The sequence below is a fragment of the Xenopus laevis genome, chromosome 3L (genome assembly GCF_017654675.1).
Source record: "Xenopus laevis strain J_2021 chromosome 3L, Xenopus_laevis_v10.1, whole genome shotgun sequence".
Lineage (NCBI taxonomy): Eukaryota > Metazoa > Chordata > Amphibia > Anura > Pipidae > Xenopus > Xenopus laevis.
The window spans coordinates 143,647,243-143,664,773 of NC_054375.1; the positions used below are offsets into that span (position 1 = coordinate 143,647,243).

At 40.3% G+C, this 17,531-nt stretch overlaps 1 protein-coding gene across 4 annotated transcripts in view; it reads right to left on the minus strand.

Moving 5' to 3' along the window:
* adgrl1.L (adhesion G protein-coupled receptor L1 L homeolog) overlaps nt 1–17,531 on the minus strand; it is a 191,312-nt gene that overhangs the window by 34,755 nt on the left and 139,026 nt on the right. For 2 of the 4 annotated variants that reach the window (XM_041587188.1, XM_041587187.1), the window contains exons 5-8: nt 10,736–10,750; nt 3,994–4,812; nt 3,308–3,607; nt 33–136 (exon numbers count right to left, since the gene is read on the minus strand). In XM_041587188.1, the coding sequence (XP_041443122.1) occupies nt 33–136; nt 3,308–3,607; nt 3,994–4,812; nt 10,736–10,750 (1,238 nt within the window). The remainder of the gene's footprint in view (nt 1–32; nt 137–3,307; nt 3,608–3,993; nt 4,813–10,735; nt 10,751–17,531) is intronic. The other 2 variants (XM_041587189.1, XM_018253629.2) reach the window with 1 other exon arrangement.

A 17,531-nucleotide genomic window follows, 5' to 3' on the forward strand; every position in this document is an offset into this window, starting at 1 on the left:
ATACACCTCACACATTCCAACCACCTCCTTACCTTCTGTGCCACCTGGTTTACCCAAGGAGAGGTACAATTACTTAGGTCTGGACCACGTGGATTCCACACACCAAGTGTAGGCAGACAGAGAAAAGAAGCGGTACCTAGAGAGACCACAGAGTCATTTAGCAAATGTACAGATCACAGCGGAGCTATTATCACTTATACATGAGGAGCTTGCACCTTCCATCATCAAGCTGCTGAAATGCACCTCCAAACACCTTGGAATGCTTGGCAATTGTGGTGGCTACTTTCTAACCTTGGGGGGGTGATGTAGTAACATGTCATGCAGTAGCCATTTTATTTCATAACCTTTATAGTTTATGTATTTAGGGAGCTACAGGTAGAATGTCCATAAGATATAAAATATGGAGGTTATTTAGTAACATGGGCAATGCAGATGGCTTCCTTCATTATTCTTTCTGGATAGATAAACTGTTTCATGCACAAAAGTGGTGCCTCTTTAGGGACTGCACAGACCCCCCCCCCTTCTTATTTTTATATGCTGCTTTAACTCTTATTCAAAATGCACTAGACCAATAACCCTAACTGCAGACTGGTTGATATGGAGACCAGAGAAGTCTTAGGGGCTTATTTATCACAATCCATTTTTTCAGATTTTTTTAAGTAAAAAAAAGTCAGACCAAACTAGAATCCACGATTTGACCTTATTTACCATCGAAAAAACTTGATAAAATCGCTTCAGAAATAAAACTGAAAACATTAGTGTTTTTGCAAATTTTTCAGGTTTTATGGCCGAAATGCTCTAATTTTTAGTGAAATCGCTCGAAACCCACAATTTTTTTCGAATTTTTGGCTGAAACTCAGCACAGACCATGATATCTTCAAATTTGAAATAGTACCTTTGCCATTGACTTCTACAGGACTCCAACAGCTTGGAGATGGAGTATTTTCGGATTCGGACTTTTAGCAACCTCGGGGTATAATAAATCACGAAGATTTCTAGGTTTTTTTCCCTATAAAAACCTGAATTTTTTGAGTTGATTTCATTCGGAGTTTAATAAATAACCCGCTTAGTCTGTGTTAGTACATAACGCAATTGCACGTATGCTTTTGTAGTGCATAGATAAAGACATGAATGTTGATTTGTGTGTGCAGCTGTAATGAAGTGGCGCATAACAGAGTTCGGACCTTGATTGGGTCTAAAATTTCTAGTGAAGCCTTCGGTACGAGTGAGATAAGCTGGATATTTTGATAACGTTGGTTACCACTTTTGTAAATTCCAGGCTATCATTTTAGACACCTTTTAATTTGCAATACTGGGATATAAATACAGAGGGCTTAGGAGCTTTGCCAAAATAAGAGTGACAATGTGTGCTTGTCCCCATGGTTCTACATCATTACCCACCATCAGGGTTAGTGGCATAGACAAGGAGCTGTTATTGTTAGTTCATTGGATATGGACAATAACTATTTTCTGCAATGGACCCCTTTCCCAAAACTGTTTAGCCTAGGCAGGTGTTACTGCTGCTTATCATTATCTGTGGCCCTGGCACTCTACTTCCAGCATCACCAGCTGTACCAAAGTCCATTTCATGAGAGCACCAGCATGTCAACTCCAATAACATGTGGCAGGTTCATAAGATTTTAATGAGACAGCATGTCTACTTCCCTCCTGCCAGTGTCATGCATATATTTATACCTTGCCAGTCATGAACAATGTGATTATAGCAGACTGCTCTTATCGGCCCACTTCTGAATCCATACTTCCCTGGCAAGTGAAGGTCTAACCTTCAGTGCCTACTAGAGTTCTATCTCACTATGGAACCCATAACGAGCACGGAAAGTAGGTTTCCCGCACGCTTTATCCACTTTGATGAACAGACCCCCATACACTGGAAACGACTGAATTAGCAAATATATGAATTATGCATTAAAGAAATCTTGTTTTGCCCATTTCCAGCTGAGCATCCAAGAGTGTGTCGCTCGCGAGTAATACATGAATTAAGCGCATAAATAATAGATTGTGTATTTACTGGGAAACATAATCAAGAAATGTATATGTCTGATGATTGCTTCTACAATGATTTGTATGGAAAAAGTGGAAATACATTGAGCTGCAATAATAATAATAATCAAGTTGCTTCATCATGGGGTTCCCTGACGGTACCTGGGCTTCGCTGGAGAAATGCGTAGGCCATGGTTGGTCAATGAAAAGCCTTCTTTATGTCTCTTAACTACACTAGCCCTACCAGGATCCACATGAGGTTTAATGATAAAGCAGACCTAGTTATGAAGATAATTATTGTCCTTCTGCAGAGGATGAGACATTTTGAGAGTGTGGACTGCAATTTTGTGAAGGTTCATGTTTAAGCACATTTTTAGTAGTGTAAGGGGATGGGTAGTCTGGCTTGTGAAAATGATGTAAGTATGTACTGTATATTCATGTATGTAACTCTTGGGGTGTTCTGCTTACATGATTTCTCTGACTCAAGCCAACAAATTACTTGACCATAGAAGTCCACCATGTGATATTACAAATTGACGTCACTTAAGAACACACGACACCCTAGGCAAAGCAGTACTTCTGCTACCAACAATCAAGTTTTTGCTAATGAAGGCTCCCACCCTCTCACTCTAGTGAGTTAACATTTGGGTGGGATATCTAGTATAAGTAATACTAGATATACAATGACCTAGATGAATGAAAATCTTCATAGTCATATTTGGGTGGGATCTTTTGGATTTCTATTTTTAACTATATGTTTTTTTTTAGGTGGAAAGTCCATTTTGCATGTGTCTTTTCATCTTAAAATGAGGACCCAAGGGCCTCCACCTAATGGGAACTTATCTGTGAAATAAATCAATTTTTTTCTATATTCACTTCTAAATGGACCCACTGAACCAAAGGCAATCCTGCCTTCTCCAAGGCTGTAGCAAGGCAATTGTAAATTGGGTGGGGTGTAATTGAACAAATATATGTGACATGAAAAGTGCAGGAGAATTAGCACGAGGCTTAGCCAAATTAACTGCTGAGCTTATGTGTGAATTATAGAGTGCATAGATAAGTGTGGAATTGTGTTGCAGCTAAACAGTATGTAAATTACAGATTGCGATGTTGTGCCAAAACCTACCCTGAAATTAGAGACGGGAAGATTGCAGTAAGAAAGCAAACCAAATGGAACAGAATCATTCAGACTAATGGTTATATTCTAGCCACCTTGTACAGTTCATGCCAGTCTTCCATACTGTCCTCATATAACAATGATGGAAAAGCATGTGGAATGTTAGATGGGATGCCTTTATAGCTTTACCTCGTGTTCCCTTTGGACATGGTCTCTCTACTAGCATGCCTTGTTGTGCAGCTGGCCACTGGACCCGTCTCTCCTCACGAGGTGGGCAGTAGATCTCTGAGTAAGAATGCTGGTTGGAGGGAGGTGGCCGACGGGTCCCAGGTGTAGGTAGGTCAGGTCCTATAGGGTTTATCACCCCTACGGGGTGCGTTGTTAGAGGAGGGTGACGAGCTGTGGTAGTTATAGAGGGGGGAGTAGTAACAGTTAATGGAGGCTGAGGCAGTGTGGCAGTGACCAAAGGTGGGGTGGGAGTGACTGGACCTGTAAGACAGTGAGAGAAGAAGAGAGTCTAAGGAAAAGTAAATATCAGAATCCCAAATATTGCAAAAATAGAAGTGTATAAGAGAGAGACTAACATTTGCAACAGTAAACAATTAGGTAAAAAAAGTTGAAAAGAAAGTATTGCACGCCATTCCAGGTGACGAAATGAGTGTGGTTTTACTGGATCCATGAATGTATTACTATGATACCCGCTAAAATGCCATGCCATCGCCCAAGGGTTGCATACATGGCCTGTGGCCGACTATATTTTTCAAGCATAGTTTTGAATGGCTGAAAGTTGGCTATCCTCTAAAATGTGGTCATCTACATATTTAAAACTGTCAGTTTAGTGTTTTTCTCATTGTATGATGCAAGTACCAGCTTACCTTCAGCTGGGTCTGGAGGGCCAAACCTAAGTGCATATCGCACCAAAAAGTAATTGTTCCATACGTATAGCTGCCCATCTCTTGGATTGTAGTCCACTGAAGACACAAATTGGTATGGGTTAGGAAAATCCAGTCCAGTTCCTCCATTGCCTCCTAAAGGTTCCTCACGATTTGTGTGTGTGTTGAAAGCATATTCTACACGGTTCCCAGCTGATTCACTGTCGTCATCCACATACACTGACCTCAGAACATAAAGGACACCACATGCCATAAAAGCATTAGAAGCTGAACGTTTATCATATGCTGTTTCCCAAGTGCCTTCAAATCGTAGTGTGTAGGGGTTAAGCTGGCTGATCACCATCCTTCCACTGTTGCCTTCAGTTGCGTAGATAACCCACAATCCATTCTCATCCACAGCTAAGTCAATATCAGTTTTGCCACCCCATCGATAGGGTGAGGTGTCATGGTAGTTTGCTGTGGATATTATGGCCTCTCCACTCTTGATCCGTGTTCGCAAATCAAACTTGACAATATTGCGTGTACGTTCTTTGTTGTAGAAGGCAGCTCCATCATATACCACAAAGCCTGTGCCATCCACTCTGCTAGGTAGTCGATATGTTGTGGTGTGGCGACCTGCGGCATACTCCTCCCATGAAGCATATTCTGTTAATGTGTCTGTACGGTAGGGGATCCATGGCATTACATAGAGACGCTCACCAGCCTGCAGGGGATCTCTACACCATGCTCCTGATTGGTGTTCAGACTCATGGGTGGATGTGGCCTCCAGTATTTCCTGTAGGGTTCCCGGGCAGACGAAAACTGAAATAATGGGAAAAAGGGGGACAGGAAAGAGGGAGGAAGAGAGATTGATGGAATATGTAAATATGTAAGTCAAGGGGAAATGGATCAAGGGTAGATTTAGCAAGAGGAGATGAAATATCGAATAAAGAACAAAATACAGATGAGAGAGATTGATAGGAGGCAGCAGAAGTAGGCAATATTGAAGATGAAAAGAAATTAATTTGAGCAATAAGATGGCAAGAGATTAATGAGAAGGAATTGTGAAAGAGTGAAGAGAAACATGAGGATGGTGAAATGAATACCGTGAGAAAGTGAATCATGACAATTGAAGAATGTGGAAGACACCACATTGGATTTAACAAAGAAGAAAGGTAGAGCAAAACAATGAAGCACAATAAATGGGGTTGAAATAGAATGCAAAGTCAGGTGAAAGGATAGGAAAGGTGAAATTTGGGGGGTAGAGACAGGGAAAGTGGGGAGAAGATAAAAAGATTATGGTGAGCTTTGTGAACATTTTGCACCCCTGTAGTTTCCCTGTGATAATAGGAGAATGGTTCTGGGAGGTGATAAGGGTATGACAAGGGGAAGGAGAATTAGAGAGAGAATCAGAAGAGAAAACCCTCTCCTAATATCCAACCCACACCATACACAATGGCCTCTCTAATGGCCTGTTATTTCCAATCTTCTACACTCTCTCTAACTTACAGACATGAACACGTCTCCTACATATGCTTTTCATATACTATTTTGGCCACACCCACAACAGCTTATTTATTCATGCAACTTTTAGAGCAATGGCAGATGGGGCTGGTTTGGGTGCTTTTATTGCGCATTTTTAAGTAGCCCAAAAATCATTGTGCCCAGAACAGTCTCACGTGCCATTACCCTTACATAATGCAGCCCTTTCTCATCCGATCATACTGATTAAACATTTCTCTGCCCCCCTATTTTCCACATTACTGTGGTGTTCTCCCATTTCCATTTTAACATATATAGTTGTTGTAACAATGCTGTAGTGGTAGAAGGTTAAAAAAAAGCAACAAGTCACAAGACAATCTTTTAAACAATCACACAGTGGAGGAACCTCCACTGAGAAGCTCCACTGCTGGATCCTGCAAGCTAATTGGACAAAACAAAAGCTGTTTACTACAGCCAAACAAAATCTGCTTTTTAATTCAGTAGATGAATGTGATTGGTGTCCTCTGTAGATGCAGATTATTTAGCAAAAATCCACATGAAGGCCCATGTTTGCACCATATGTGATCAATGGCATCCTTTCAAGGAAAACTCCATATATTTGCATTAATAATGTTTTATTCTTGCTGGGATATGCCCCATCATATCATAAGCTTTCCTGTGGTTCTACTTGCAGAATGGCTGTTAGGATTTATAGGAACATAATTCTTCTTATACAATCAATACTCTATCCTGGATTCTTTCACCCACATGAATAGGGGAACCTACGGCTCACCCATCTTTAGCATTTGTTTTGTTCAAGCTGCTATCTCACTTGAAGAACCTATGGATGATCTTTACTCTTCTATATGGCTGGTAGAACTGCAGATACACTTCATTTCACCATCAACCATCCTTGGGTTCTTTCTGCTGTGTGGCTGAAGACCCTTAACACCCCCTGTCTTCTTCTTCTAGATTCAAGACTGGGTTGTGCAGTGCCCCACTTTTTTGCTTCTAGAGTTTATCTTCATTGGGATTTTTGACCCAAAATTTCAACATCAGTCTACTCTTTTCATAATAAAACCTTTTTTTTAACATAATATAGTCATCCCACTGCATCACTTTTCAGTGCCCTATATTTTATATCATTATTTTTAAAGGGTTTATTTCATCACAAAGAAATCCTATTCAATGGCCTATCAAACAGCCTCTACTGTCAGTCCAAAGGAATGGTAGGTTTTTAGTGCCTCCCATAGAAACGACTATGAGTTCAGAATGTTTCTTTGTGTCTTTCTGGAAGTTTTTGGTAGAGAAATAATTAATTTCCCTGAAATAAACATTATAGTCAGTGATGACTGTGTAGATATTTTCTCAGTCGCTAACCTCCACAACCCTCTGCATATTTTTATATGGCTGATCTCTTTAAGCCATTGCATCACTGTGAACACAGTTCCTATTGCCAAACACTGCCGGGGCACATTCTGGTCAGAAGGACCACTAGCTAAAGTTTCTGGATGTGGTTGAGTTTGTTTTAATGATGCATATTTCCCACCATATCTCACTGAATGCTTAACTCTGAACGTAAACCAACTGGTATGCCAAATACCCTATTTAGTTTCTCCTGATCTACCATGGTAGGAGATTCTTCTATAGGTCATCTAAAGAAAACCTTTTCTTTCTTCTGCCTGCAAATTTATTGGCAGCTGTGGAGAGATCTTCACAATCCTCTTAGGAATCTACTAATTTTTCCATGGTTGATGGTTTATGACTACATTCTCAGAACTTCAGGTTTTAGCCCTCCCTTCCTTAGACCGTTATGGCCATTTCAGGCATCTACTGCATATGATGAGTCCCACATTGTATACCCTACCAATGGATGTTTAGAACATCATCTTCAGGGCCTAACATTTCCCAAGAATGTGGTCACTCTCTTATTGTTTTTGCCCACTGCACACCAGATAAAAAAATTCAGACTCCTTTCTCAAAACATAGATCAGAACATAGCACCCAAAGCACGGTAAGACTCAGTCTTTTTATTTTGCCATACTAATACGCAGAGCTGTGTTATGAGAACACTTCTGTTAGAGTTCTATCTTCTTTTGTTTCACAGTCCCCATGAATAGCTTCCTTACGGCTATTGTTTTACAAATTAAGAAATTTTGATGCACATATTGGAAAAATATATATAGATAAAATAGATAGCATAAGGGTAATGATAGACGATATCTTCCAATAAGTTGACTGCCCCTGTAAATGTAATGTAGAGGCTTGAGCATTTTAAATATTCTCGGGGTGTTCTTGTAACAAGCTCTGCTTTTTTATTAGACATCTGAGAAAATGGAAAAAAGAAATGAAGTTAATTTCAGAAACCTGTAGAAAAAAAAAAACAATTGTGTAAGTTTCACAAATGGGGCGACGTTTGGTGAGTTAGATTCTGTCCGGTCACAAAGGAAGCTGTTAAAGTGACTGAAGTTGACATTAAAAATTTGTTAGATGCTGAGACACAGGAGAAACAGTCATGCAGTATCTGTCACTCCCACCTCGCTGAGTGAATGAGGCAGGCACACAGAGGGACGAGTGTTAGGGGCCACTTTTAGGTAGAAATTCGATATGGAACAACATTTTGCGATATCCCACCTTGGTTTACGAAGTAAGAGGCCTTACACTTTGAATTAAGGGGATGAAATTTATTGGCTATAATTAGAGTATAACAAACAATATAGGCATATGGCATTAAGGGGGTTGGGTATAGAATCATAAGGCAAAAGGAAAAGTTTCAAGGAAAAGACAACTGGGAAAAGAAGAGGAGTTATAAGGAGGGGTTATATGAAACAATTGGAGGAGTTATTAGGAGCAATAAAATATGGGGGAAATATGGAGCAATAGAGGGGCTATATGGAGGTGTTATTTAGAGCAATAAGAAGAGTTATAGGGAGCATTTTATGGCACAATAGGGGTTTTTAGGTACGACTATATGATTAATAGATTTGGAGCAATAGGAGGAGTTATAGGGAAGATTATATGGAGCAGTAGGAGGAACTATAGGGAGAATTATATGGAGCAATAGGAATAGTTATAGAGAGAGTTATATGGAGCAATAGGAAGAGTTATAGAGAGGGTTATATGGAGCAATAGGAGGAGTTATAGGGAGGAGTTGTATGGAGCAATAGGAGGAGCTATAGGGAGAATTATATGGAGCAATAGGATGAGTTATAGGGAGGGGTTTTATGGAGCAATAAGAAGAGTTATAAGGAGGGGTTATATGGAACAGTAGGAGGAACTATAGGGAGGGTTATATGGAACTATAGGAAGAGTTATAGGGAGGGGTTATGTGGAGCAGTAGGAGGAGGTATAGGGAGAATTATATGGAGCAATATGAATAATTATAGAGAGGGTTATATGGAGCAATAGGAAGAGTTATAGAGAGGGTTATATGGAGCAATATGAGGAGTTATAGGGAGGAGTTGTATGGAGCAATAGGAGGAGCTATATTGAGAATTATATGGAGCAATAGGATGAGTTATAGGGAGGGGTTTTATGGAGCAATAAGAAGAGTTATAAGGAGGGGCTATATGGAACAGTAGGAGGAACTATAGGGAGGGTTATATGGAACTATAGGAAGAGTTATAGGGAGGGGTTATGTGGAGCAGTAGAAAGACTTATAGGGAAGTGTTGTACAGAGTAATAGGGGGAGTTACACAGAGGTTAAGGTTGTACAGAGTATCAGGTGGATTAAAATGAATTAAAAGATACCTGTCCAAAACTTTTATAAGAAGCAACAAAAGCACCTGAGCATTTATAGGACAAGTCTCAAAAAAGCACAGGGTCAGGAAGAGGCAATATCTATACAATATCCATACTTCAAGTTTTGCAGTAAAGGTGACCGCTATAGATGGAGTTAGAGGCAGCAGTTATACACGTAGCAATAGAAAACAAATCAGCAAACATCAATCCCCCGGCCCAGACAAAGCCCCGTTGTCAATGATTTCCGTTTTAATACGCAGGTCTGTGCACAGACGGAAGGAGAGACTAGATTAATGAAGTTAGTAATCAGAGTACAGCACGAAGGAGACAGATGAGAGGTTAATTAACACCACAGGGTGCTGTATGTCATCAACGTACACCACAAACCCCCCCACAAACACTTTCTGAACCCCCCCAAATCCTGAGGGAGCAGCCATACCCCGCCTGAAAAATGTACCATGTGTTTATATATAATTTATAAATGCATTCAGAATAAATGATGCATGCAGAAATGTCTGTATTACACACGCACGCCTCTTCTATTCAAAAGGCATTGATATAAATGCAATATATATATATATATATATATATATATATATATATATATATATATATATACACAGTAGGTACTTTTTCCATAGAGAGCAGCTGTCTTGCCACCCATTCCTGCCAAATATGCAAGTCCTGATCAGGGATGGGATTCCCTTCCATAAAAAAGGGGGTGCGGGTGCCAAATAAAAAGAAAGCAAAATATATAGTTAAATAGTTAAATTAAGAGGGAAAGATAGCGTGATCTATACAGATAGAGAGGAGAAGTGAGAGTAGGAGAGAGCTGAAGGGAATAATTGAGGTAGGCCAGGTTTCTAGAGGTTGCTATGGAAACATGACGGATAAGGAGAGGAGGGATGAGGTGGGGGTATAGGCTGCAGACTATCGCACTGCTAACTGTCACCTTCCCATAGCATCATTGGTAATCCTTTCAGAACTGAGTCGTTGCAGAACATTACTCCATTTGCCCTTTCCCAGACATGTAAAAAAGGCAGTTTCCCATTCAAAAACCACTCAGGCACCTACCCCTTTAATCTGATTCATGAAAAAAATAATTGGAAAAAATGGACAGCTAATATAGTTTCAGTGGTTAACCCAACATTAGCCTCCATGGTTACATCGTACCCTCATTCGCGACCCACATTTCCCTCGTGTTCCAAAAATGCACTTCTAACCCTTAAACCTATGGCTCCAACCTGCTCACTAAATCTCATTGGCTGCTACAGGGTCTACTCCTTAAGCCCAAGGCAGTCCCTTTTGGGATGGTACGTAAAATAAATATAGAAAATATATATCAGCCTTGCAATCCTTAAAGGTGAAAGGAAGTAAAGGGGGGTAATGGGGTCAGCAAAAGGAAAGAAAGGACGAGGAGGGTGAGGTGGAGAGAAGAGGAAAAGTTAGGATTCCAACATTAATTATGGGCGGATTTAACGAGTCACCGTGAGGGTAACAGGAAGGGACCAATGAAATTTACCTTTTTGCTCCACTTCTATTCACGCGTCAGAAAAGAAAAAGAGAGAAAAAATATCAAATGAAAAAGAGGATAGGAAAAGGAGAGAAGATATTCATGAGTGTCATTTTCCACAACCTCCCTCCACCCCATTCATGGATTCCAAATATCCCTCCTCTCAATCCCAACCAAACAATTCATATTCTAATATACCATTGTGTGATGCAGAGGGGCAGTGGGAGAAGTGGACAGGGAAGTCCTGGGATCCAGGTGGAGGGCCCTGTAGAAAGAGAAGGATGAGCAGATGGAAACAACAGGGAAGAGTATGGATGGTGCAGGAGTAATGGAGGAATGTAAGGAAAATAATGGGGGGAAAATAGAGAGGGAGCACCATGATAAAACAGGGGTTGATGGATAAAGGGAGAGTGTAACACCAAGGGCGCAACTTGGTAAGGTCCTGCAAACAGCATAAAAGCAGGGACCATGCAGAAATAATGCTTGATGTCAGATTAATAAACATCAAGCATTGTGGCAGAACGCACACTAAATAAAAGTGATGGTTGAATCAGTGACATTAAAGAGAGCTATGGTGAAATAAAAATGAACATTTGGCATTGGTGGAAGTATATTGTGGAGGAGCTGACATGTAGAATGGAGGGCAGAGTGAAGCACGGGGAAGCGGAGGGAGAGAAAAAAGGGAAGAGGGAGAGAAAAAAGTAAGATGGAAGTAATGGGACAAACATGTGAAGGGAATAGGTGCTTAATGAAATAGTGATGAAACTAAAGACATCACAAAAAATTATACCCCATTTATTATATTACATTTATGTTCTTTTAAACAAAAAAACATAAGGGACATACCCTACTGTGTGCACAGAGCACTGTGTCTCTGTATATTTGCCACTGTAAATACTTATAATGCCTCTGTAAATTACACCACATTCTGGTGGGAATACTGAAGCTTTCCCTACAAACGGACATTTATTTAATGTTTTCCAGAAAACCAGAGAGCTGGAAAAATGTATATGGTGGGTGCAGTGGCTTCCCTGGTGACCACAGTACTGAGCAGCAATACAAGGCACGTCGTGTTGGAGTTTAACTTAATATATGGGGTTGTCCCCCATTATATTGGTTACATTTTTATCTTAACATTACACTATGACAATGATTTTGAGGCTTTGTCTAGGCATCAGTTTCTATATTTGCCAGTGTTATCCATAGTAAAGTCACTGGTGGATGCATGCCTTGAGTTTTCAGGTTTGAGGGACATTGGAAAGAGACAGTATGATGGGTCAATTTTTTTCTTTTATGGGTAGGAAGCTGCCAGGCTTGGCCTTCTCCATGGACAGTTATGGAATCTTGCTGTCACTTTATTACCATTGGGTCAGGGGTAAGGGTTTTCTTAATAAACTTTAAGTAGAATGAACCAGCCAATGGGAGGGTTGTTGCACACAATAAGCTATGTCTTCATACTTTACTTTGATATGAATAAGGGAATATCTGTGGACGGTAAGTTCCACCAATACGCAGGGTTTGTTTTTCATTTACACTGGCAAGGATCCTACAAAGATAAAAAGAAGGTAAAAACAGCAGGAAGATGGAGACGTAGGAATGAATGGAGATGTGAAAGATGTAGATACGGGGGCAGGCATGAGTGGGAAGGGACACACTCAAGGAATCTGCAAAGTAAAAGTTAGTGGTATTCATATATAAGCAGTAATAAAGTCAGATGACAGCAAGAGAAACAGGCAGAGAAACACAAATGACAGACAGGCCAAGATATTGCACTTTCTATCTTACAATCATGAGCCAAGGTATGAAATCTGATAGATCTGGGTATGGGACAGGTAAGTAGGAACAGAGTAGAGAGAAAAGGTAGGTGCTAAAGCTCAGGAGAAAGATGAAGACAAAAACATAATATAGGGGTCATTTACTAATGGTATATGCATTAATAAGGGCAAAAATAGTGCACTAGGTACAAAGAACTTTGCCATAATGGAGCCAGTTGAATACAGGACTCCCATATGGGGTGTTCAGGCGCATTTATGGAATAATAAACTAATAGTGTCCCACCAACATGCCATCACTTATGTAGTGGGCCCAACTTGCACCCGAATACACGGTATTGACTGCAGGCGCCATAGGAGAATATAAGCTGTAAGGTATGCAAAGATGAGAATTTTGTTGGCGTTAAGGTGGCAATATTTACACTAATATTTTGCCCTTGCACTTCACACTAGTAAATATGCCCCTGTAAGTCAAAGTGAATAGCAGGCACAATAAAGGCAGAAGTAGTGAGAGAGAGAGAGAGAGAGAGAGAGAGAGAGCAACAGCCCAAAAGAGTAAGAAGGAAAGCATGTGAGTGAGAGAGCAATGTAAAAGCCATTAACAGAATAGGGGAGGAAGAGACAGAGAGTGAGACAGCCTCGGCAGAGCATCCTGGGGATAGAACAGTTATGTTAATGTGCAGAGCCTGGAAATAAAAACAATGGGTTAAACAATTTATATCCACAATGCCTCCCGCCTCCGCACAAGGCTACGCACGGGGTGAAGCAAGCAGCTCTGTGCCAAAAGAAGGGCCTGCAGAGCGATGTGTGTCTGCGTGCAGAGCAATGTGTTCTACATGAGTGTGCAGTGGTGCTGAGCAAAGCTTCTCTGTGAAGAGTGATATTATAGAGGATTGTGCTTGTGAATCATAATCAGTAGTTTAATATATCCATAGGGGGCAGTGTGTATACATGTTCTTATCCAGCCTTACTGCTGTCTGATTACGTACCTACCAGGGGGTATATAGTAATAATATTTGCCCAGAAACAGTTACCCAGAGCAACCAATCATACACATGCTTTTTTACTTGTAAACGACTCTTTCACTAGTATCCCACCAATTGGTCTACAAGCGGATACCGTGCCACCGACCAACCGCATGGACGGTCAAATAGCACCGATCTGTTTAATTAAACCAATAGCTGTATATAAATCAGTAGATTAGTATGAAAGGGAGAGGAAGGTGTCGCTGCACAACTGCCGGGCACTTAGAAAGGACATTGAGCAGTAATGGAGAAACTGACCAAATTGCCCAACCAAATATGTGCGTTTTTGGCCAACAGCACTAGACTGGCGAAAGCTAATGTCTGAACTGGTTGCTATGGATAAAACATTGCTCATATTATTAAATTATATCCCCCATTTAAACCACTGCATTTAAATATGCCTTAAAATGTATGTGTGCGTAACCAGAGGAATGTACCACAGCACCCATGTTCCAAACTGTGCGTGTGCTTAGCTCCAAAAGCTCTTGTTTTCTGCAATATTTATCTGGTAGCCGATGTGACTGCTTTCTCTGACTGATGAAGTGTGTAAATGCAAATAATTAAAAGGACATACGAGTGATTTATATGTGCCATCGATTATGTGACTGCGTTGCTGGCGATTTGCACGTCTGACTTCAACTGTAAGTGATTTATATGTCCGGAAACCCTTTGACCACTGAAGGTGATTTATATGTTCAAGTGTGTAAGTGCGGTTCTCAGTGGGCTTGTCAGTGAGTCCTTGCTATATCCCTGGGATGTGGCTATATGTGTAGGGCACATTGGGGATATACACTAAACCAAGTGTAACTGGAAATCTTTGTAATACCTAAGCTATTGATTCATTGTAAAATTCTTGGACTGAAACCGATGGCAACAGAAGCAAGACAATGGTATAGTACACAATATATCTCTGTGGCTGTGTTTGCTCGGTATTTAAGAGTGCAGCACTGTATCAACATACATTGCTCTGCACACAAATACACAATGCTCCGCAGGGTAAATTTCAGGATGTTTTGAAGTGCGGTACAATTGCCCCCGTGGTGCCTAGAGGCTCTGCAGTCAGAGCGAGGGCTTTTCTCCCTCTTTCCCTGTTCCCTAAAATTTATAAAGGGTTTTTGTGGATTAGTTCTTCTGTGTGCACTGGCCTGAAAATGTAAAAGGTTAGAGGTCAGCGATACCTGTCAGAATAGATCAAACTCTAAAGAGGGTGATTACTATGTAATGCTTCCCATCACCCAAAAACATCCTAGCAAGGAAAATCATCTAGGCATGTGTCCCATCCCTTAATTTAACTTTGTCTAATCCATTTCGATAGGTGACCCTGCCATGCACTGGATTACTCAAAGCTAGGGTGGTGAACCAAAAGGTAAACAAGAAAAAAGTGAAGGTGAGGATTAGTTGCAGATTGAGGAGTGCAAAAAAAAGGGAGATGTAAGTGGTTATAAAGCAAAATTGGAAAACCATGAGAAAGGTGCCGTGGCCATGGGAGGGAATATCTCTAGAGGTAAAGACAGAGAAGTGGTGAACTGGATAAAAGAATCATGTGATATTGATGAAATACTGATGGAAAATGAAAAATAATGGCAAAAATGAGAATAAAAACCTACCCTGGGTGGCCCTGCGTAGTCAAGTAAATCTAACATTCTAGTCATTCCTTCCTAGGATGTTTTATACAGTGTGTTAAAGAAAAAAAGAAATATGTGCTGGTATTTTTCCTTTCTTTGAGCCAATATGAAAATAAAGAGATGTAGAAGGTAGTAGGATACTATTTATTGCACCAATGAACGGTTTCAATCAGAAGATCTTCAGCCTAAATATGAACAACAAAAAGTAACCCAGTAACCCAAGCCTGGTCCTAGAAACCTTCTTAAATAAAGGCTTCGTCACTGAGTTCCACCAGAAGAACCCACTGGTTGTAGAGATGCCACACACAAAGAACTCCATGTTGGGCAAGTCCTTGAACATAGAGTCCTACCTGAATAATCCATGCCATAGAAGATTTTGGTTCTCGAATTCCATATTATACAAATACAGGGCTGTCTTTAGAGCCCAGGGGATAGGAAAGCTTGCTAAGAGTTTCATGTGAAGAACACAACACCTTCATCGTAAGAGTCCTACTTGATGAAACCCATGCAAGACTGCAAACATACAAAGGTTTAAAGATAGAAATACACCTGAAGAACCCCATGAGGTACAAAAACTTTAATTCCTCCTTAAGAAGCTGACATAAAAAAACACCAAATGACATATCAAGCCTAGGGCTTCACCTAGAGAAGAACACTGGCATATGTTTACAATCAATAAAAGTTATCATACTACCATTTCCATCTCCCTCTGTCCATGCTTTATAAATATATATATGAAGCTTTTCAAATTAGTCTAGGATCATGAGCTGCTTGATTGGTTCTTGTGCTGTGCAATCTTAGCATGTACTGTGCTCTTCGCATGTTTCTGTGGGTTGTGTTGATGTCTCATGTTATGTAGTAGGATTTGATGCTTCCTATTGCATGTTTTTAGGCTCATAGCTAATAGGGCATTATTTCTTCTTATTTATGGTAATGCATAGATACTTTGTTTTTGGGGGGTGAAGCACAGAACCCAAACAAAACATAATTGGGTTCTGTCTTCTGGCAGAAACGTAAGTGGCATTCATGTAACTTCTACATTCATGTATTTTAAAGTAATTTTTTTTTTTTAGTGGTGGTTTTGTTGAGTCGCGTGACACAAGTGACATCACGAAGCACTGATTATAATTGATGACGTCACTAAGAATCATTTGTAAGTAAATATTTTAGAGGTTATTCTTGTGTATTATATACAGTGCAAAAGCGTTCAGGCTGGAGAATAATGATCATAAATCTTACACCGCAATGTTGTTCTCTGATATTTTTAGATTTAAAGCAATGAAACTCATACTTTGTTTATATAATATTGCTTTATATGGCCACTGAAATATGTATTCAATCAGCACACTTAAGTATTCTGCTTTAAGTTGTGTTAAGTATACTTCAACTTTCCAGACTAACTGAAAGTTATTTTGACCAACTCTTATAGGGACATGTTGTTCAGGTTTGTTGGATTAAGGATTGCCCCACAGTGTGTGTCTATATGATCAATACCAGACTATGGAACTGTTAAAGGAACAGTAACGTCAAAAAAGAAAAGTGTTTTAAAGTAATGAAAATATAATGCAGTGTTGCGCTGCACTGGTGTTTGCTTCAGAAACACTACTATTGTTTATATAAATAAGCTGCTGTGTAGCAATGGGGGCAGCCATTCAATGGAGAAAAGGCTCAGGTTACACAGCAGATAGCAAATAAGCTCTGTCTGTCTAATGGTGTTATCGGTTATCCATTAGTTAACCTCTGTCATGTAGCCATTTTTCAATTTCCGCCATTGCTCCACAGCAGCTTGTTTATATTAACTATTGCAGTATTTCTGAAGCAAACACATAAGTTTTACTAGTGCAGGGCAACACTACATGCAGGCCCGGACTGGCAATCTGTGGGTTCTGGCAAATGCCAGAAGGGCTGCTATAAAGTGCCATAGAAAGTCAGTATTTAGTGGGCTGGTGGGGGCTGTTTGGGCCTCTATGTGGGCTGATTGGGCCTCTGTGTACCTGAAATGCCAGGGCCTATTTTAATTCTCAGTCCGGACCTGCCCCACACAATGCCACACATCTCAGATAAGGGCTTCAACTGTAACAGTGTAGGACTGTCACCTTTTTTTGTTTTTGAGGTGGATCAATGTTACTTTGGCCTACTGTTTTGGATTGCAGGCCATTGGTCCACATATGGGGTCCTCTTATTGATGTGCCAAACTCATATTCAGATGGAAATGATATATTTATTGGGTAGGCTTTAAACAAATTCTATTGGATGAGGACAAGTTGATGTGGTCCTCTGCTTACAACTAGGCCCCCATTATTATCCAATCAGTGGCCCAGAGGCAAAGAACCAAATCATAACGATCAAGCTGAGTGTGTTAGTGCTCAAATCTGGTAAAGAT